This window comes from Tympanuchus pallidicinctus, unplaced genomic scaffold (genome assembly GCF_026119805.1).
Source record: "Tympanuchus pallidicinctus isolate F22 unplaced genomic scaffold, pur_lepc_1.0 scaffold17, whole genome shotgun sequence".
Lineage (NCBI taxonomy): Eukaryota > Metazoa > Chordata > Aves > Galliformes > Phasianidae > Tympanuchus > Tympanuchus pallidicinctus.
This window is the reverse complement of record NW_026294690.1, coordinates 17,266,840-17,289,251: the sequence shown is the minus strand read 5'-3', so window position 1 is coordinate 17,289,251 and position 22,412 is coordinate 17,266,840. Positions and strand designations below refer to the sequence as shown.

Sequence of the window (22,412 nt, the reverse complement as noted above, 5' to 3'; positions counted from 1 at the left end):
GGAAACGGGATAAAATTATGACCTCAGCAGTTTTTAAAAGAAGCTCATTGTTATGATTTGCTATAAGCATTTCTAACACCTGTGGTATGGGCTGACAATTAGTTACCTTCACTTTCCCTTGACTGTAATAAATTAAAGGGGCCAATTGGTAATTCTTGGCTTGAACTCCAGGCCTGGTTCAGAGGCATAAGGTTTGCTGCAGGTGCAAGTAGAAATCCTTCTTGCTTTGTTATCTCAACTTCAAGGCTTTCCCATACTTGGACATAGTTTGGTTTTGTGTTGTTATTTTCTTTTGCATACAATGTACTAAAACGCATTAGACACAAACCGAGCTCTTTACCAAAAGATTGTGACAATCTTTTTCAGATCTCTCCAGGAGAACTGCATTCAGAAGTCCCTTGTTTCTGCTCACTCCTGTGGTACTGAATAGCTCGTTAGGAGATTAGCACAAATCTCTGTTAATTTAGTTACCAGTAGAGTGTGTTAAGGAAATCTTTCTCCAAATGCTTCCCAAGGGAATGGCCACTCTCACTTCCTGTGACTTTCACTGTTAAGTAAACTCTCTTCTTAGCTTTTAGCACTGTAGTAAACTTGCTAAACAAATCCTCCAACAATTCCTTTGTCCTGATAATAGTGTCAATACTATTAATCATTTCCCTCTACCATCTAATCTCAATTTTTTAAATGTTCTAATTGATTTTCCATGAATTCAATTCCACAATTAAGAGCTGTGTTATCTCTAATTAAGGTGTCTGAAAGCTGCTTAGCATTTCCCATTTCCTGATTTTTAAATACTCGTGTTTTCCACTAAATACGTAACCAGTTCAGTTCCTTCCTACTGAAGTGTGTGAAAACCTCTGCTCTGTCAGTGCTGAAGCATTGCAGGGACTGCAGGACTTGAAGGACTTGAATGTCTCCTTTCATCAGGACAGGTTAAAATTCAGCCATAATTCACTTTTTTTTTTTTTACTTGTTCCCCTGTGCATCCCATTCTGCTGAGAAGAGAAGGCCACCAGCAGAGCACTGCTGCCAAACGCAGAATGAAATGTGCAGTCACCAGGTCTTGTCCTTTTCCAATGCTGCATAATCGACCAAGGACCTTCATCAGGGCTTCTTTATTTAGTTAAATTGCTTTGGAGTTTCTAAGGGGAGCGGAGCTGTAATTTACACATTAGGATGCACACTGGCCCCAGGTCTTCAATTCAGCTTAAATGGTATGAATAGCCAATCCAGGCACTAATTTTCAAGGTGGAGAACAATAATTTCTGCCACAGCCTGATTGTCTTTTTCAATTAAAGAGTGAAAATGCCCTTTACAAAGTAATATCAAGCTTCTCTAGAGGAAAAAATGGAAGGTCACAATTAAATTAAACAGAGAGAATGAGGGGGAAAAATCCCAACTTGGTTTTTGTTCAGGCACCAAGAATCCAGTGCGAAGAAACATATGCCGTGAAGCTGTGCTGCTGGTCTACATCTGCTTTTTGTTATTTTTTCCCCTTTTAGAGATTTAGCAGCATAAAATATTCAAGCTTTCTTTTGATCTGAACACAGGCATCGCACAGAGCAGTGAGTGTTGCTGCAGCCTTAGGGCTCTTACGCTAAATTCCAGCTGCAGGCTGGAGGCACAGTGGAGGATCTGGCCCTCTCAAAGGGAGGGGGACATAAGAAATTCATTTTTTAATATTTTATCCCCTAACAGTTTACTCGCTTGTCACAGCAGAGTTCATTTGTCACCTGTCATCACAGAGTCACTTCGCCGTCTGCGTGAGTTTTCTCCAGATTGGAGTGCTCTTAAAAACAGATTTCTCTCTCCAGTGCAAATCTCATGGGCCAGATTTCTCCCTGACAGAGCTGTGCTGCTTTGACTGACCCACACCAAGGGTCGCCTGGGCCCCCTGTGTCCACCCACCTCATGGCAGAGGTGCTGACTATACCCAACACTGGCTTCTTTCATCATGTGCCTTGAAACTTTTGTATTAGACAGGAACATCACAGAAATAACTAGATAATTACATTACTTTTAGTCAGTGATTCCAAACAATTTAATACTTATGTTCTTGTTCTCTCAAGCTTCAATCTATAATTTTTTGGGGCTTTTTGTCAGACTAAAGAATGAGGGAGTTGATGTGGACACTATGAATGTTTCATTCAAGAACTTATTGGAATTTAAGTCATATCGTCCGCAATGGAAGTAGGGCAGATAAAAAGAAAATCACCCAGACTGCAAGTACAGACTGGTTTTATCCTTCAAAAATATTAAATTTTATTAATCAGAATCTAACATCTTTGGGACCTGCCACTGCTTTTTTTCCCTACCACATCTCAATCACATATATTGCTTTTCCAATATAACTTGCAGCCAGCTGATTTAGGATAACCACTTTTATAGGAACTGCAGAATAGTGAGTAATATATAACTAAAAGATAATCTTCAAATACTTATGCATTCCATATTACTACTTTATCTGAGTAGCCTTCTGCCTGTAAAGCTCCTTCCAACATCTCTGTAATGGATGTCTCCATTTTAAAGATGAAAAAATTCTTGTATGAAAGGAGTGAGATATAGGTATAATAGAAGTTTAAGCAACTAAAAATTAGACACTGGTGCAACTCAACCTGATAGGATGAAAGAGCTTTCACAGAGTGTGCTGATGCAGCACAGCCTTGAATGGTGGTTAGACTCACTGAGAGAGATGAGTTTAAAAGCATTTGAGAGAGAAAAATGCATCTGGGGTCTGTGATGCTGCCTGGTCTGGTGCCATCAAACGAAAGCAGAATGATGCTGCTATCAGCTCTGGTTCAAGTGTTTAATGAGAAAGGGGAGGATGTGACTGTGTGTGATGTTGATTCGCTTGAGATGGGCTCTGGGAACACATAGGACTCGAACCTTTAGGGAAACATCTGATAAAATAAAAGTGCTCTGCTATGTAGACATCCCTTTATCTTATGTTTTTAAGATTTCAAGGTGTTCTTTGTGTCTTCAGGAACATCCAGATGTTTGCATAATCCTATTCTTGTAGTATCTGAGCTTTAGAACAGAAATACTATCATTAGCCTGCCTGATCCTGTCAGCAAGCAGGGGAACCTGTCCCAGGCTCCTGCTTCATCACTGCTGAAGGGTGGCTGATGACTCTTTGAGCCTGACTGTGCATAGAATGCTGTGAAGAATAAATGCTGGAAATCTTAGCAGACAAACAGGTGAACACAGCGAGGTCTGGTATGGTTTTTGGTCTTTGTGCAAGGATGCTGCATCAGTTATAGTCAGTTCTCTGCAAGAATTTTGCTTAAAGCAACCTTTTAAGGAAACACAATGCCCAGATTCAAGGTGGCTGGAGCAGTGCATAGACCCATTTTGAAGCAAAACATGGCAGTATCCCATCATGTCTTTCCTAATTTTGTGCAGACTTGAGGAGGAGGATGGAAAAAAAATAAATAAATTTAAAAGAAAGCCTGAGGTTGCTTGGTCTGCTCCATGGAGAGCATCCATTAAAGCAAAGGCTCTGGTGCAGAGCTGCTGCAAGGAATGTTGGAGAACCAGCACAAAGTGTCCATAGCAATCAGAGCTGATAAATGAAAGTTCGGTTTGTTTTTACTCCAGGCTGAGTTCTGAGAAAATATGGGATGTATTTCCAAGTAATAATCTGATGGTATACTTAGTATGATTCATTTTATTCAGAAGCTTGCTCTCCACCTGCCTGTACAAAGGAAAAAGCAAATGCTGCTGTTGCAGCTGTGTTGCATTGTTTGGCTAGTTAGGAGCCCAGAAGGCAATTTTGAGCTGTAAGCCTATTTAGACAGGAGGGATGACAGTAGCATTTCCATCCTCCAGACAGGATCGTTGCTACTGCAAGCTGCATTTTCTTCTCACCTGCCCAGAGGAAGATGTAGATTGTGAGGTGTTGCCAGGGCCATTGGGAGGGCTGTGTGAGCCACTGCTCCCTCTGATTGTCCACACATCTGCACGTCAAGATGTGTTTCTGCACTATGTGTAAGGCAGACTTTCAAGAGTAAGAGGTAAGCAGTACTACTTTGCATTTGGGGTGTCCCTGGAGAGGACAAGGGAATGCAGTACATCAGGAAGAAGTTGTTCAGTGAGCAGTGTGCCATCCCTGCACTGCTGCTCAGTGCTACTTGAGCACTGTTGAGGAGCACACAGCTCCTTCTGGATCAGCAAGAAGTTGCAGTGCTCACTTTTCAGCATGAGCTGAGAGGCAGCCTGATCAGCATGGCAGCCCTGCCTGCTGATGAATTAAAACTCAATTTAAGGATTGAGACAGCTTTGCTCAGGGTGGTAGTTACAACATCTTGCTCACCTTCTAATCAAATACAATTGTTACAGGGGGATTTCTGGGCACACACAACACTGAGGTACAGCCAGTGCAGAAAAGTATGTGCTATTCAGACTGGAATCCATGCTGGCACAGACTTTGCAAATTCAGACTATCTGATCTGATTTAAGTGCATTGATTTTTCCATTTTCTATTTCAAAGCATATGCTACAAGTAAAAAGGGTTATGACATTTTGAGGCATGCTGTATTGCTTTGTGATGTTTGTGTAATTTGTGTGCAGTCAAAGGTAAATAACATGATGAAGTAATCAGATGAAAAGTGGGCTTTCATGCTAGCTGAGCATCTCAAAGACAGTCACTCTAAAAGGGCTTTGCAAATGCCTCACACTGTCACAATCTAGCAAAGACTAAATGGACTTGATTGCTTTTAATCTTTCCTCTAAAATGGTTAAATACTACCAACAGATTATTATTTTTCTTCTCAGAATGGAAAAACTCTGTCCAGGAGGAATTATTGCCTCTTCAATTTGTGATTTCAGCAAAGCTGTGTCATCATTTTTCTTTCTGATAAAAGGCACTTGGATCTCCAGGTTTCTTCCAAGTGCTCCAAAACCATCATTCTCATTCATGGTGCCCTGAGCACGTCCTCTCTGGCCAAGAGGAGGGAGGATGTATGTACTTAGAAAAACACTACTTAGAAAAAGGCAAAAGCAAAACCCCTGACCGCTCCACTGAAAGCCATGAGAGTATGACTGCATCCCAAAAATGCCGAGGAACAGTCCTTCCTTACTGCATAGCAGTGGGGGAAAAAAATGTTTGTAAGAGGTCTATTGTCCTGTGTTGTTCAAGACAAAATGACTAAACCTATTCTTGAATTTAAATTCTCGTCATTGTTTCTCAGAATTCATGTTTAATTAATGAGACCCGAGGTCTGAGAAAGCTGCAATCCTCATGACATTCTACCAGCAATACTGGAACAATGGGACCAAGAATCTCATTTAAGATCCCCAGCCAACCAAATGTTTTCAATAAGGACTGAATTTTCTGGGCTTATGTCCTGAATGCTTATGGATCAGGTTCACATATGATTCTTTCTCATGGGAGAGTACTGTTTTTCTAGTTTGTTCAACTGCATTTCTTATTCCTGCTATTCATCTCTTAATGTCTCTATCACAGATACACATGAGAACTAAAAGATTTACTAACTGGCCAGGACAGTCTGTTTTACTGCAACTAGTTATGGAGATTTCCCTCAAGACCAATTGCTTGCATACTTTTACTTAAAACTGATGAAATAATTAAAACAAATCCCCTGTGTGCCTGCAATACAATTCTAGTTGCAGCAGTATTAAACAGTTCTCTGTAACAGGATTGTTTGTCTTTTTATTAAGGTGTGAAATGCAATTTAGAAGACCTACATTAATAAGAACAGATTTATGCAGAACACCTCATCAATACACATGCAGGTACAGCTTGGTTGTCTTTGCCCTCTCTTTTACTCTGATTTGAAGCTCTGCTGGTGCTCTTGTGTTGCATTCTAGTAACAAGTGTGGAGATGGAAAAGCACAGTGCAGGTGTGGCTGTGACATGGGAGGCTTCAGTGCCAGGCTCTGGCTTCACAAGCTGAGGTTTGACATCCAGGTTTCTCCTCCAGCCTGCACATCTAGATCACCAACTTCATTGCTTGTGGGACACACACTAGCTTTTCAAAATGTACTGCTTGGGTAGCTGGAGATGCACAGGATTTATAGGGAGCTTTCAACTTTATTTATGACAAAACAAACCTTCTCTGTGAAGTATGAATAACACAGGGCTGCCATGCTATGCATCCTGCAAATGCATTTATGTGCTCCTGCTCTGCTCTCTCTCACTGGTGCTGTCTCTCATTTTCAGCCTGTAGCTTTAATAATCTATGCCACCTCCTTCTGTACAATATTCCTCCTGCAGCTTTCATTTGACAGCTCTGTTTTTAATAGAGGATAAGCATGAAACTCTAGCTGAATCTGAAGACATATTTCTAATCTCATACAGCATTTATTTTGCTTCTCAGAGAGCTTGCTATCTTGAAGAAAGGAAAAAGTATTTTTCACATATTGAGATGTACAATAGGTTTTTCAAAGGTATCATTAATTCAAACTCCAACTCAAAGTTACCTTGTAATAAGAAGACAAATGCATAAATGCTGTTACCCAGATAATAGGCTTGATTCGATTATTTATCATGGTGACTGCTGTAACATGCCAGTCCCATTCAGGGAAGAGTCCCATTTTGTTTGGTACTGAATGGAAGTGTCATAACAACAACATGCCTGCCTGCCCAGATTTTAAGATGTAATCTGTAGTACTGGCTGAAGCAAACATGTAAATTGGATGTCATCATGAAAATAAGAAACAAGGAAATGTTAACTGTAAAATAACTGTTTCAAGGTAATTTGTCCCACTATTCTTATCAGGTCATTTTAGCATTTTCTACTTACTGTGTTTTTTTTTCTCTTGTAAGACAAGTAAAGACTCAAACTTTTAAAGTGGTATCACTGAACTGAAGCATTTTTCTGTATGCTTTGGGTTGCAAATTTAAATGACATTTCAATTCATCTGTCCTATCTCTTTGATATGGGAAAGGATGAACACTTCTGTCTCTGGCAATGGAAAAAGTGCATACTTCTTGGAAATGGGATATTTTTACTGCTATGCAGCTAGAGGATCAAAGCAGGATGGGAGCTGTAGTTTTGTCTGCTGCCATGGACAAATGAGCCTCCATTTTGTTGTGAACTGCTCCCTGCAGTAACTTTGGGAAGAGTCTTGGTGGGAGCCTAAGAAAAGGAACTGCTTGATATTTAGCCCATCTGACTGTCCTGTATTGGCATGAGACACTGAGATATTAGGGAGTTACGTGCTTCAGAGGGAATGCTTCACCAGCATGGAGTATTAAAGTCCATTTTCTAGCAAAGAGTTTCTCTAGTTGCTCGGGAGCATTGATTGAATGATGTTGGAATACACTTTGCCTTAGGATGGCTACAAATCCACAGGTAAACCAAAGTGCTTCTGGGAGTTTGAGTCAGGGACAGATTTTTCCAGAAGAAGTTGAAATTAGTGAGGAATGTGAGATGCTGCACAATGACCGGAGCCTCTTCATCTTCCACTTTTCATGGATATTCCTTTTTTTTTTATATTAAGATTTCTTTTTTTTTTTTTTTTTTTTTTTTTCTCCTTTGAGTCTTCATGTGAAGGTGTTGCTTCTCTTTATGTCTTTTCCCCACTCCTTCCTGACCTCTCATGCTTCCTTCTGGGTTATGGATTCCACAGTTAATCCTGAGGCCACCCATTCTTTCTTTAGAACTAAACCAGGATTTGTTCTGTCACTAAACTCTTCTTATCTTCAAGCCTCGAAATCATTTCCCATATAGAGAAGTGGCTTACAAAGATGCTTCGGAAAAAGTGGAAAAATAATGAATCAAAATTTTGCTTTCCATCTGACCAGCTTCTGGGAATCAAAAGCTCTTTGAGAAATTCAGGGTAAAACAATATTAAACAAGACACTAGTGATATACCATTTGATCTGCTCCACTAAAAGAGAGTCTGTGAACCATCCTGACCTCTAATGTCTCCTTTGTATAACCCCTGTGACACAAGATTTGCTAGAAGTAATGGAAGAAGATTAATAATTAATACATTTTCTGGTGTCTGAAATAGCGGCACAAGGTTGGCTTTCGGCACATGTTTTATTAATGAGGTTGAAAACAATTGCTTTCTCCCAGCAACAGATAGCTCAGGCTTTGATACTGAAGAAATCGGAGTGGAAGCAATATCAGTTTTTCAGAGGTGGGTTATTTATTTATTTATTTGTTGTTTTCTTTAGCTGTGTTTCCCCAGGGCATCAACGCAACTCAGTCGCCACACGTAAGAGGTGCAGAAAAGGTTGTGAAGTTGTGAGGAAGTGAAATGGGGAGCAAGGCTGAAATAAGATGTAAACTGGCGCAAGACAGCATACGTGCTCTGTCCAACTGAGCTGAAATACGACACACTGCAGAGCCTAGCAGCATCATTTTGCATGCTGTGTAAGGGGAGAGAGTTTTACTCTGTTAATATAACAAAATGTCAGTGTGGCAATTAGGGGAATAATGCTTTGTACCCTTCCTTGTGGACCTCCTCATGCTAACTAACTTTCAGACACATTTCCCCCACACAACCGTTCTTACCTGCAATGCAGCACAGAAACCAGTCTTTAAAAAGTGGAAACACCTCTACTAAGTGAAAATAACTGCATTCATCTTTCTTTAGCTTTCAATTTTCTAAAAGTTACTCTTGTTCCTGAGGGCTAGCAGCCATCAGATGTCTGGTTTTGTTAATAACATTTACTAGAAATGATTTTTTTAAAGAATAAGCACTGCTGAACTAGGCCAAACCTTTTGAACAGAATCATCAACAATTATTTAATTACCCAATATATTATCATTTATGCACGTAATTAATAATGCTCTAATAAATATGATCTTCCCAACTTACATGCAAATTGAAGCTTTGCCTTCCTGCTCAGAATTGTTCCAAATGAATTTGTGGCCAAACACTGGTATGTTCCAATATCCTGTTTTTTACGTGGGTTATTGATTGCCAAGCTGCCTCCAACCAACCTGTAGTGATAACTCATGGTATGATCAATATCTGTGCCATTTTGCTTCCACCTTTGAGGGGAAAAAAATCAAATTATGCTTATAATTTACAGAGCCTATTCATATTTATCTTAAGTAGCGTGCTGTAGCACACCTGTAATGATAAAAATGTGGTTAAATATCAGAAAATTATATCATTTTTCACACAAGACTGCTGCTTATATCAATCTTGATCATGTCAATAATTCTGTCCTTTGAGAAAAAATCTTTACTGCTTTTGTGCTCGTCACCAGTGTTCATCCAAATGTCTACAAAAAGTAATTATAACTCAATTATAGAAACTAAGTTACCCATCAGACTGATATTATGGCATGTTCCTTCACTGAAGCTACCATATTTTTTAGGACATAAACGGTATCCAAATATGTTTTATGGTCTTTACAAATGATGTCATAAATTTGGTTACAGAAACGATGTGAAGATATAAGTCAGGAAGGATTACACTTCAGAGGACAGAGGAAAACAAGCAGAAGTCTTCTTGCTGCAAATTTAAGATGGATAGTTTAATGATGATTACAAAACTTGATTTGTCTCAGCGTTAAGTAGAAAATGGATGGTGTCTGCAACATTACAAATGTAAAAATGATATTTATATTACAAAGAAAATAATTATTATCTGTTTTAATTTGGAAAAAAGTGTGGATTTACCATTATTTATGTAAGGGCTGAACTCTCCTTGCGCATGTGAGACCCAAAGGAAAAATAAAGGTCCTCAGTCACCAATGTCTGCAAGCTTTGAGCATGTTTGTGCCACGTTTTATGTTGTGAGCAGCCCTAATGCTCCATAACCAACTATTTTTTTCTCCTAATTTGATACCATGTCTTCAGCCCATGTCAGTGCTGTTGGCCTATAAGAGTGTGATGCTGACCCCTGTGTAGGATGCAAAGACCCCAGAAGAGTCCACAAATGAATTGTCTCCTTTATAGCTGTCAGAAGGATCACAGTGGAAAAAATGTGTGTTTATTTCTTTTTCTTATGGACTTATAGACAGAGAGGGAAGCATGGCAGACTTGTTTGCACAGTTAACAATTTGAAACAAACTCACATTATAACTGTAGTCCTGGAAGATGTGACCTGGGTGCACAGCACAGTGCTTTGCTCCTCACAATCAGAGACCTTTCTCAACACAGTCAGACTGTGCAGGTGGCCACTTCATGAGATGGAAAAGCAGTGCTGTGTTCCAAGGGAAATCTTGATGAACTTGTATAGAGGAAGCAAAGGCCTTGACCTTTGAAGTGGTCATTTGTTTCCAAAGACAAAAAAATAACTGACTAAAATGGGAAATCAGTTGACTTCTGTTTACAAATTCTAACAAAACAAATTCTAAACGAACAAATTCCAATTAAACAAATTTTCCAGGTCTGCCAATTACTGCTTCCTCTTTCATGCATCCATTAAGAAATTTAGAAGCAGCAGTGGAATATGGGCAATTCTTTCTACCAACTGCAGCTGATTTTTGACCCTTGTGCACCACTGCTCTATTCCTTTTTTGTTTTGTTTTGTTTTGTTTTCTGTTAATGTTTTCCCCTACTTGGCCTGGATTATTGTTGCTGTTTTGGTTTCTTTTATTTGTGTCTTTATTTGTGAAGAGAAAAATCTCAGCCAGTGCCCCTCTGTTATAAAGCAGTGGGAGGATTTTGCATCATTTCACAATTTGCATACAATGCATGCTCTCTCTGTTTTCAGTTCTCTAAGATGGGATATTCTGGTATTTAGTTTGCCATTTCTCTTTAATTTCTGAATCAATCACTGAAATAACTGCTGTCATCATTACATGGTTCCCAATTAAGCTCTATAATTGTTTTTCAAAACACATGCAAAGTTGTTGGCTTAGTTGTCGCAAATGAATTCTTCACAGTATCCCAATAATCATTCTAATCACCATGGTACAATGATTATTAAACTGTGCATATAGATCAGGGGTTCATCTCCCGGAGTGGGCTTTTTCCTAATTAATATGTTTACATCACTAAAAGAACAGAATTAATGAATTCATGTGATAGGCAACGATTTAATGACTTTCTGCGTTCTGCAGTGTGGGGTCTAAAAGACAGAAAAAAAAATTCTTTGAAGAATTATTTGAGGAGAATTTTAACAGGTTCACGTTAAGGCACAGGTTGCCTATGTATTTTCTGGAGATTCTTCATGCTACCATTGCAAAATTATTTCAATCAATTACAGGAAATGCATCCTGGACCAATCGTTACAGAATCTGAACTTACTAAAATGTGCTCTCTTTTGAATTCAGTAGTTTGCTGGGAATGTATGACTTCTCAAATCCCATTAACACGTCCAGGTATTAAAAAACAGCAGTAAAAATATGCTCTATGTGTTTTATGAATTAATAGAATTGATTGTCATGTACTCTCTGTTTTAAAATCCCACTTTTTGAAACAGTCATAAAATGCTCCCAATAAATCCCTCACTGAATTAACTACTTCAGAAGCATATGAATGGAACAACACCCCATTCATCCCATCTTGATTTAAAGATCTCAAGTGGTAGTCTGATTTCTCTTGTTCTCCTTTCTTAAATTGTCCCATTGTCAATTTATTCTGATATTTGAATGTACCACAATGCCAAGGTTTTTCAGAGTATGAAATCTGCTTCAGTGAGATAAATTTGGTAACCTATGATCTTTGTTATTTTAGTTGTAAAAAAAAATGGTTTTTGACATGAGATTATGTTTTCTGAGCAATACAATTCTATGCAATGGAAATGAAATTCTGTGTAAGGAAAATGAAATTTCAAGGTGCATCAGTTTTGGTAAAACAATCAATGTGGGCTTGTTGAAGCAATTAAGGAATTGGTATAAGATTCTTTTTAGACAATGCACAAACATTTGAATGTAATCTTTCATTAATCTGCTTTTCTTGTCTTTCAAGAAAGGCACGTAGACAGGACTATAAGATATCATAAAGATAGGACTATAAGAATTGACTGCTGAAAGAGAAATGCTTACTCCAGCTCTGCATGTAAGATTCTAGATGTTTTGCAAAGCATGCATGGCCATGCCATGATTTTGCAGCAATCACAGCTGGAACTTCTTATTTGCACCTTTCCCTAATTTTGAACTGCCTTCTCCCTGATATAAAGAAGATATTTTTCTTTCTCACAGTTCTCACAAACAGAAGCCATTGGAAGGAAGAAACATTGTTTTCATCCATTTAAAAAAACAAAACAAAACAAAACAGAGCAATGTGTGAATCATCACGTATTTCTTCTAATCATTACATCTCCACCGCTGTTCTGTGCAGATCAACAAAAAACAGATATCTAAGTCAGATTTTTATTGAGGTGGAAATACTCCTTTGATAGAGTAATCTCTACGGGGATTGTTAAATCAGATCCCTCAAATTATTATTTTAATGCTTGGTGGAGCTCTGCTTTGAGGAAGAAATATTTACCTTAGGCTGATTGACATTTGGGAGGCATAGCTTATTCTCTCCCTAGGAACAATAGAAAGATCATTTCTGACCTGATCATTTCAAACAGAATTATTTTTGGTAAAAATAAGGGAGAGGAAAGCACATCAGAGCTTTTGGAAATCAAGAAGGATTGTTGATTGTTGTACTTAATAAAGGAAAATCCTTCTATGTGGGCTTAAAAGACTCTGCTTGTTTTCCTTTGTTTTTCCAACTGAAGAGAGGTTCTATAGTAAGCAGTAGTAGACAACAAAAAGTAGACAACTAAGATCCCCAAAGTATGAGTATCTTGTCTTCAAAAGGGGGACATGAAATGGGATAGAATCAATCTCTAGACTGATTTACTGCTCCACTTACTCTGCCCTCTGTTCTTACAGAACTTCAAAATACCTGAATTTTAGAATCAATGGTACTTCCATTCATTTCAATGAGCTTTGGGTAAGGTTGCAAGCTCCCTGTCCTTACCTCTACCCTGCTCTATTTAATCCAGTCTTTGCCTGTCCTGAAGCCTCAGCAGCATCTTCTCCTAGAGTCACAAAGGCTATTTGGGACTTCAGATTTATCCCCACTTCTGAGTTATTTCACTCTATTACCTCTTGACTCATTACTGAGTGGATGTGCATTTCTCAACTGAGAACTAGTGAGAAAAATTAAGTAATCAATGTAAAAATAAATTGACAGTACCCAATTTTAGTTTGCAGAAAATAATGTAAAAATGAAATAAAAACAGCATGGACATATGCATGCATGATTCTTCTAATAATCTTTTCAGGATACTGTTGTAACAAAAGTACTTATTTTTTAAGTATTCATTAAGTGTTCTATATTCCTGAAGTTAATTCCATTCTAACAGAAAGTGCCTTGCCAAGTCTCCTGAAAAGTAGTTGGATTTTTATATTGTTTCCATAGAGGCCAAATACACAATATACAGTTTAAAAACTATTGGCTGAATCAGAAAACAGAGGTTGTGAAAATTTTTAGTTCTACTTCAGTGCTGAAGCAGACTCTACAATGAGTCAAGGGACATTTGGCTCAACAAGCACAACCACAGGGTTGCCATTGGTTCTTCAAGATTATGAGTAAGATAAAAATAAGCCCAGAGTTATTAGGAATAACTCTACAATCCTATGCAATTTTTACAAATACCTTTTATGATATTTGCAATCACTGCAGTCTTTCTGCTATGTCTTCTTTGCTTTTATTTGACCGTTACAGTTCTGTTGTGGGGCGCTTTGACTTGGATTGAATTTGAAACTCTTTATCTTATTTTACTGCCTCGTTCAAAGTTACGCTTAAATATTGAAGTATTGTTCTATAATTAATCCAAGCCATCCTTGGATTTTTTATTTTCTTGAACAACTGATTGCTCTCTGTGTAGATCTGGAGAGGAGAACCCAAAAACTTGGTTTCAAACTTTTGCAAAAATATTAGTTTACGTTACTCAGAACCTGAACTCAGTTACTTCTGAACCTAAGTTCAGAAAAAACGTGATGAGTTAGAACTAATCACCAGAACACTAACAGGAAATGTCAAAATATTGCAGAAAACACGAGCTTCACAAGCTCCAGGCACCATCTTTCTTTTTCTGCAGTGTGGAGGAAAGCTAGCACTATTAAATGGAATGACTCAATGGAACAAAAATGTGGAACAGCGGTGAAATGTTCATGGATAGCCTGTAAGCAGAAAAAAAAATGGTAAAATTCATTTCTTAAGGTAGCTGATAAGCTTTCGATCAACTATAATAAAACATCTCCAGTACACAAAATTATAAATCTAATTTGAAAGGTTGTGTTTACCACTGGAATCACACAGAGAAAGAGCTGAAATCATGTACCTGATATTAGAAACACTTGGCTCAGAAGACATCATAATAGATTATAGGATGGAACTTAAGGGGATATTTATCTAGATTTCCCAACACATGCACAAAAAAATGCAGATGTTTCTCTATTTTTGTTTCCTTAGTAATCTGATCTATGTTTGCTGCTATTTCCAGGAGAGGCAATCAGTGTCTCTCTTCCTTCTGTCCTTAGGCCTGATTCAACCCTATGTGATTCTTGCATTGTGACTTCCCAACATGTGGGATTTTGAAACGAATTTGCAAAAGGTCATCAATATATTTAATGAGTCTTTAAGAAGAATGTGATACAGTACATAAAAATTAAGATTTTCAGGAAATGCTAAGCATTTTTCTTTAAAGGAAAGGTTCTAATCAGAATATTTATTTATGCAAATAGTTCCTAAATAGCAAATCAGTTTGGGCTTAACTTTATTCCTATTGTAGTGCTTTTATATTTATGAATCAAGGAAAAGTCTTGCTGTAGTCCTTGCTGTTCTTTTCTATCACTCAGCAAAGGATATTATTAAAATTTCATACTGTGCTTGATTTATCTAAAATTGTTGGAACTTCAAATATATGGGCTCAATCCTTATCTGATAAAACTGACATTAGCTCTACTGAAATCAAAGAAATGTGCTGAAGACTTCCTGTTCCTTTCAAGTCCTGGTAAAAAAAACTCTCTAGCTGTTGTAGCAGCAGTAATGGTCTGATAACTTCTAATTGACCTAGATGGGTCAGGATCCGTCCCCAGAGATTGATCTGGTCTTACCAGAGCAACTGAGGCAAAGGAAAAAAATGAATTAATTTGAGGACTGATAGAGAACATAAGAAAATGGAAGGGAAATAGGAATATTGGATGCCTGATGAGAGGAGACATCACAGCTCACCCACCTAATGAAATCTGCTGTTACTATTGACTGTGGATGTGTAGAGTCTGTGCGTTGAATGCACAAATTAATAACTTCTACATGTCACTGAGGAAGCTGGCTATATAACTGGATATGAAATGGACAGATGACATGAAACAATGGATAACAGTGCTGAGAACTGCAAAAATGAATGTGGATGAGGATTTCTTCTCATACAAAGAGAAATAGCATTGGGAAAAGGTGATAAAGTATTTCTTTACTGGCACAATACTTGGAAACAACCTAATACATGAAGCACAAAAGCCAAATTCATAATTAATAGTGGTACTGTACAGGGAAAACTCTTTGGTGAGCAATTAAAAGCTGTAGAAGGAGTAGTGGAGTAGTGTCTAAGTATATGGTAGGACACACAATTTTCTTTCACATCCTCAAGGAATTAGTTCTTGTTTTTCACTTTCCTTTTCCCAGTCCATTAGTTTACTCTTCTTTTCTGAAGAAAGCACTGTCCTTTTTTTTCCATACATCTAGATTTTCTTCTTATTAGACTCAGGCTTGCAAACCCGTGGTGCGTCAAGCTACATTTTAAGAGGTGAGTCCATAGTTACCGAATAAACAAACATTCCTATGTACCAAGGTTATATTAAGTGAGTCTACGGAGTGTTGTAAGCTAGCTATCAGAGCTGTGCCTTGCTGTTTCTCTAGATAAACACTATAAATATATACATGAAATCTTAGAATTAGGAATGGGCAAGGATGTTGCTCTTTTGCTTTCATAGCATTTATAGATGTGCAGAAAGTTTTAGCAAATATAGATGCACAGCATCTCCATTTTCCCATTTTTCACAGCTATTCTGTGGATTCAGAAGTAATTTTGTAGGTTTTAAAATACTTTGGGGACAATTTTCAGTGCTAGGCTTTATTTTCCTCTGTCAATTTTCTTAACAGTAGACTAGCAAAAATATTTCCCTTTCATTTTCTTTACCCTAGTAGCTTTTAAATTTTCACCATTTTCTTCCTCTTTCCCTCAGATGTTCTTTTGAAGTAGGCTTCAAATTACGTGATGTTGTACCTATATAATTTTATATATATACGTTTTCTTTCTGAAATAAAAGCAACAAATGTGAACTTCTTTCAGTTTCGAGTGCAAATGAGCAGTTCCAAGGAAAAGGAGCAAACCCAGCCTCAAAACATGGCTGCGGGGTCAAGATTTCCTGCTATCACCTGGCTTGCCTTGAGGATTTGCCACGCAATGAAGTCTATTTCTGATTAAAAACATGGTTAAAAGATTTATAGTGAGATGGTATTTTTCCAAAGTTGACTTCACCTGTAGTTGGGGAGGGGAAATCCTTTAGCTGTACAGTTCAGTAGGACTTCTGGATTCACTGAGCCCATGGAATAAGTGATATCATATGGCTCTTGGATGAAAATAGGACCATGTAGTGTTTCTTCCCCTGCAAAACAAAAACAATTATTTAAGATTAAACAACTTCAGCATGTCCTTACACATAAAAGTGTCCTTTGGTGTCTTTTCCTATTGGTCAAAAGTTAAGATCTGCTATTATATTCAGCAGAGAGAGCACCTCCAGACATTTTGCCATTAAGGAGGAAATATTTCAACCCTGATTGATAATAAAATCACATATCCCAGGTGTAGGTGATTTATTGAGCAAATGACAGTGCAAACCACCTTCTCTGCATGTCTTCTCTGGAAATTATACAGCCATGTACTAAATCTTCTGCATCTACCTCATGCATATGGCTTAGATTGAGACTGGAAGCAAAAATGGATGGTGTTCCATGTGTTTGCAGCTTGTATCTCCCTGCTCAGCTGGTGAAGTGCTTCAAAAGGCAGGCTGCTCTTTGTTTAAGGTTCTCGTGCTCTGTGAGAACACAGAGAGGGATACTGAGCACCTCTTGCAGGCTGGCAGAGCTTCTGGGATGGAAAGATGTCATGGTGCTGGCCCTGGCTTTCCATCTCTGGCCTCTTCCTGTTGGTGGGACAATGAGATCTTTTCCTTCTCCTTACTCTTCCACCACTTTTGGTTGAATGGTACTTTTGTATAGTATATCTGCCTTTGTTTCAAGTCTACATTTTTTTTTTCCTCAGTTTTGGGCTCTTTTAGAAGTGTGATAGCATAAAATAAAGTTGGATCATTCATCATGCATTTTCACTAGAACCTCTTCTTGTTGCTGACCTAGAGAATCTAATCAGGGCTTGCAATCACAAAGGGACAACAGACGTGGGCTCATCCAGTGGATCATCCCCTATTTCTCAGATAGTTTTCACAAATTCAAGAAACCCAGAAAGTTTGTAGTACAGTTATGCAGGTATCTTGGGAGAGACATGAACCTAAAGATTGGTAGCTCTTCAGTTGTGTTCTGGAAGCAACGTAAATATGGGCAGTAATCATGTCTGGTTTTATTCACCTGTTTTAGCTGTTTGTCACTAACAAGAGAAGGAACATACAATGTATTTCGTCACAGCCACTGCTTCACCCCACCTTCTGGATTCATTGCAAGCATGGGCTGCCAACTGCAACCTTCTTGCTCTATAGCCCTGTAACCCCTAAAGGATTTTCTAAGCTGCTGCAAATAGCTCTTATTCAGCTGACACTAGCAGAGTTTCTTCCTGCATCCCTGAAGACCAGCAGCTGTCCTGATGCATTTACTCAGCTTGTGCCCCAGGCAGTTCTCCAAGCTTCACCCCAGCCAGGTCAGCTCATCACTGGCACCACATCAACCCAAGCGCCTTCTTCAAGGCCAGGAGTGACTGCACACACTGCACGTCAAGAATCAGATCCTCTGTATCAGCTTTCAGCTGTATACATATTCAAGTGCTTTTGTACTTTTCAACCACTTCGATGTATTTCCTCTAGATCGGAAAAAAAAGCCAGATCAGCACTGTTGTCAGCTGCCATCATTTTCTGACACTCAGTGCTTTTCTGAGAGTCCTAATCCTGGAATTGTATGAATAATTTGATTCATCTGAAGTTTTATTTTTAAAATGTAATTTTTTTTTTAATTACTTATTTCATCTCTTAGATATTTTCAACTAAACTGAAAAGTTAACACTGGCCTTTTTCCAGAAGTAAAATAGTTTTCTACTGATGAATGTGGTCAAACTGGATCTATAAGAAGGAACATCTTACAAAAATATTGAATGATGATCAAAAAAATTTTCACACATAAGTTTTTTTGACCACTTTAAGAATGGCACCTTATAACCACAATGTTTTCTGCACATCTTAACATTCATACCCACTTCCACATGTCAGTTACCCAATTTACTATGTGTATCCTTCAGAAACTCAGAAAGTCAGCACAGTTCTGTGATTTCATGAGCACTATCTGTGAGAAATATCCTTCAAAAGAATTGGAGTAAAATTCAAAGGAGCAGTCAAGGAAGATTGATTTGTTTTATACCACAATAGGTGTTTGGCTGGGCACATCTCTTTTTAAGAATATCTCATGTTATATAGGAAATAGCATGGACATGCCAAAAAGAAAAAATACATCCTTTCTGTTTAGGATATAAAGTCTGGCTAGTAAAAGATCTGAAATGAGCTAGCGGTTTGAAGGCTGAATATTATATGTGATGTTATAAGTGACATAACAGACCATAAAATGCACTAAATCACATAAAAAGTATTCATTTCCATAACTTTCTCATTCCACTGAACTTTGTAGGCTATATGTGAATTTAATGTAGGCTCCAAATATTTTCTGACTTATCTGTAACTACTGGACATTTGGAGAATTTGAAGCAAACCCAATTAAAGAAGCTTTAACTCAACTATATTGAAGGCACTATATTACCTTGCTGTTAGCAAATGGTGGGGTTACTCAGTACCTAAAAGGTAAGAATTTCAGCCTTGTATTTCAGCCCTTAGGTCAGTCTAGAGTTTAAATTCACATTTCTTTTTATTCTTCTTTTAGGAGTCTATGGTATTAGAGAAAGTTTCTGCAGGAAAAATTAATGTTTTGTATCTCACAGTATCTCCAGGTTATTCAGATAGATTATACATCTTCCAGTATGTATTCAAGAGCCCAAATCATTTTTTTTCTCTGCTTTGCAATTTCCCAATCAAATGGTTGTAAAGCAAACCAGAATTTCTTCTATTTCTCATTAAGCCTTTTTATTTGTCTGTTTTTGGAGATTTTTGAACATCTTAGTTCTTCTAGCTCCTTTAAGAGTCCTTAATACAACACAATATTGAATGAGAAACCATGGTTTACACATACCCTAACAGGCAGCTCCTTTATGGCAGACATGTTGCAGCATCTGTCACAGAAATATTGTCTATGACTTTTTGTGAAGGTGGCTTCATGCTATTATTTTGTTTTCTTTTTAATATCCTTTTCTTGCTGCCTAATCCGTAACAGAGAACATCACCAAGTTTGTGAGAAATGAGGTGCACTTTCAGAGCCGATGGCGTACTTTAAGTCCATCTCTTATTTATATGAAAGGTCAGATCGGTCATATCTAATTTCCTGATGCATCCTTTTGCATTTGGTATAGAGAATGGCCATATATTTCCCCTCTATTCTCCAGAATCACTGAAAGCCACCATGATTTCTCCAAAGATACGCATGACAAACGAATCTCTGTAGTATTGTTTGCTTGGAGCCACGCAGTAGGCTTGGAGGGGTTGTGCTGCTGCCTAGGCAGATATATTAGTGTATACTTACTGAAGATAGTACGAAAAAAGAGGCCAGAATAACAGTAAAACTTGTAGACTAAAAAGCTTCTAAATGCAAAACTGCCATAATTCACATAAGCAAACCAGATAAGGAGAAATTTATCCAGGCTATTAAGTTCCAGGAAGGCTGTAAATTCCAGGGGTAGTGAGTTTCTAATGAATCTTTCGTAATGTGCCTTAGATAGAGCCTCATATCTGATCCAAAACATTAATATGACTTTATGGGCCAAGGCTGACAACTGATTAAGAGGCCTCTTTTAAATCAGCTTGATAGTAAAACACCTGTCAGTTCTAGTATAAAGGATGGGGCATGTGAGTTAGAGACCTCCTTGTAATGACAGCATAAGTAGAGAAAACTAGGAAAAATCAAAATGACTTCAAAATCTGTCTAATTTTCTTCAAAACTTAAGACATCAGTAAGTTTTAATTGGAAGAGGGGGAATTTACAGAGCTCACAGGTCTTTAAATATGATTGAGTCTTTACTGGCAAATAACACTGGGGCTTCTGCTTGAATCTTGACAGAAGCTGAATGGAATGATTATTTTTGTCATCCAAAGCTTGGATCTGGTAGCTCAAGGACATTAAGGAGGATGACTGATGGAAAATGAGAGGTAATGGATGAGATGCTGTTTGTTAGCAGGAAAGTGTGAACTTAAGTAACGCACATCAGTGCGAGGAATCACTGAAAGAGAAGATGGGAAAAGAAGTGAGAACAACAAAAGGGCCATGGAAGCATTCCTAGAAAAAGGAAAAAAGCTTGTCAGTATTACAGGTAATGGGAAGCAGGCTACTCTCCTTTCCCTCTCATTCAGTTCTTAATCAGAGAGTGAAGCAGGAGACTCATATACAGAGAAACGAGATTAGAAGAGATGTTACAGGTTTGAGCAGGCAGAAGCAACCTAAAACCTGTAGGATTTTCCCAAAGGGCCTTCAACTTTCATGTGTTTTCTCCTTTCAGACACTGATGTACAGAGCTCTAGAGACACTGGGTTCCTTTCAAGTTGCAGCTTCTATCGAAAAAGTCAAACTGGGAGTAGTGGTGAAATTCCACATTGTCTCTGTTATCAGACACCCAAACCAGAAAGACACTTATCTGCCTGTGATGTAGGGAGAAAGGTGGGCGTCAGGGCGGCACGTGGGGTGAAGTCCTGGCCCTGCTGAAGTCTGAAAAACTCAGTAATGAATTGAAGCCTGGTGCTTGAGCCCAGGTTTTCTTTATGAAGCCGTCTATAAAATGACAGCCAGTGGTGCAAGGCATCCCTTTCATCTGGGATACAAGCTCTGTGGGCCAGCAGACAAATAGTGAGTGTAAGCAGGTGAAAGGAGCCGTGCAGCTCCTCCAGCCCTGGCAAATGGTACAGAATCATTAAAAGCAATCCCATATCCCTGACCTTTATTCTTTGAAAAATATTCACCGACTCCATTCTCAGGTTATATTCCAACTCTGCATCTTCCTTAGGTATTTGGGTGTGCAAACAAACAATAAATGTGCAAAAATGACATTAATTACTAACAGCCAGCTGACAGATTTGCCAGAACCTTACATATGAAATGAGACTGTAATATATCACAGCTAATAATTATTATGCAAAAATGACTATAGTCTTGAATTACGAGCCTTGCCCATGCACAGTGACAAAAGTTTTGTCCAAAACTAAAGCTTCAAACACTTTTTACAGTTTTATTATGACAACCACTATTGCTTTAACTGTTAAGCACACTTTTTAAAAATATAATTGGGTATCAGTGCATTTACTCTCCACCTGCGTTCTGGTCTAATAGACGCACGCCTTCTAATTCCAAATTAATTAATGATAGATCTCTAAATGCCAAATTTGATGTCTCTCATAATATCCTACTGAGTACTGCAATCAAACCTAACCCCGCATTTACATGATGTTAACAGCATTCAATTCAAAAGCAAAATATTCCCAAAATATTTTATTCCATAAGTTGAAGCTACAGTGTTGTACAATTGCTCATAACTGATGCACTCTGAATGGTGTTTTGCTGATTTCTACTCTTGGCTAGAGATGAACACAGATTTAGATATGTGTAAAAACACTGTGCTCCAAATATAGGGCTATGGGGAATATAAATACCACAATATATGAATTATATTAACACAATATTTAATTAAAAATAACAAGCAGGTGAGGAAACAATGTTAGAATTGCTAGCCATGCATGACTTTGTGGCCTTTATGGAAAGATTTTCTGAAGGCTTTTGTGCTGCCGTGCAAGATGTAGACAAGATAAAGGAAGCCTTTTCATTTGTGCAGGTGATTTGTTTTATGTCATGAACTTGGCCATGTCCTTCAGATACAGAACTATTGTGGAACAGACATCTAATTACAGAGACAAATATCCACAATGAAGTTAGAGGGATGTGTCTTTATGATGTATAGTAATCTTGACGTGCACTCTTCTCAATGAAATTTCATTAGTTTTTGTGTTACCAGGCAAGATGAATAAATAATAACGAACCTTTTCCAATCTACTGCACAAGCACTTTGTTCACTGTAATTTTGGTTATAAGTGAGACTTAGATTCAATGACAGATACTGTTTGCTGCATTGTACTGCTGTGATATTCGTTTGGCACTGTTGCCAAACTGACT

General features: G+C 38.0%; 2 protein-coding genes across 2 annotated transcripts in view; one reads left to right on the top strand and one right to left on the bottom strand.

Annotated features, from left to right (window-relative positions):
* The window catches only part of CNTN6 (contactin 6), an 86,968-nt gene extending 77,999 nt beyond the window's left edge, over positions 1 to 8,969 (bottom strand). The window contains exon 1 of the mRNA XM_052679014.1: positions 8,794 to 8,969. Within this exon, the coding sequence (XP_052534974.1) occupies positions 8,794 to 8,935 (142 nt within the window). The 5' untranslated portion in view covers positions 8,936 to 8,969. The remainder of the gene's footprint in view (positions 1 to 8,793) is intronic.
* Positions 1 to 22,412, top strand: part of SHQ1 (SHQ1, H/ACA ribonucleoprotein assembly factor) — a 1,172,872-nt gene that overhangs the window by 52,128 nt on the left and 1,098,332 nt on the right. The gene's annotated exons all lie outside the window — the stretch shown is intronic.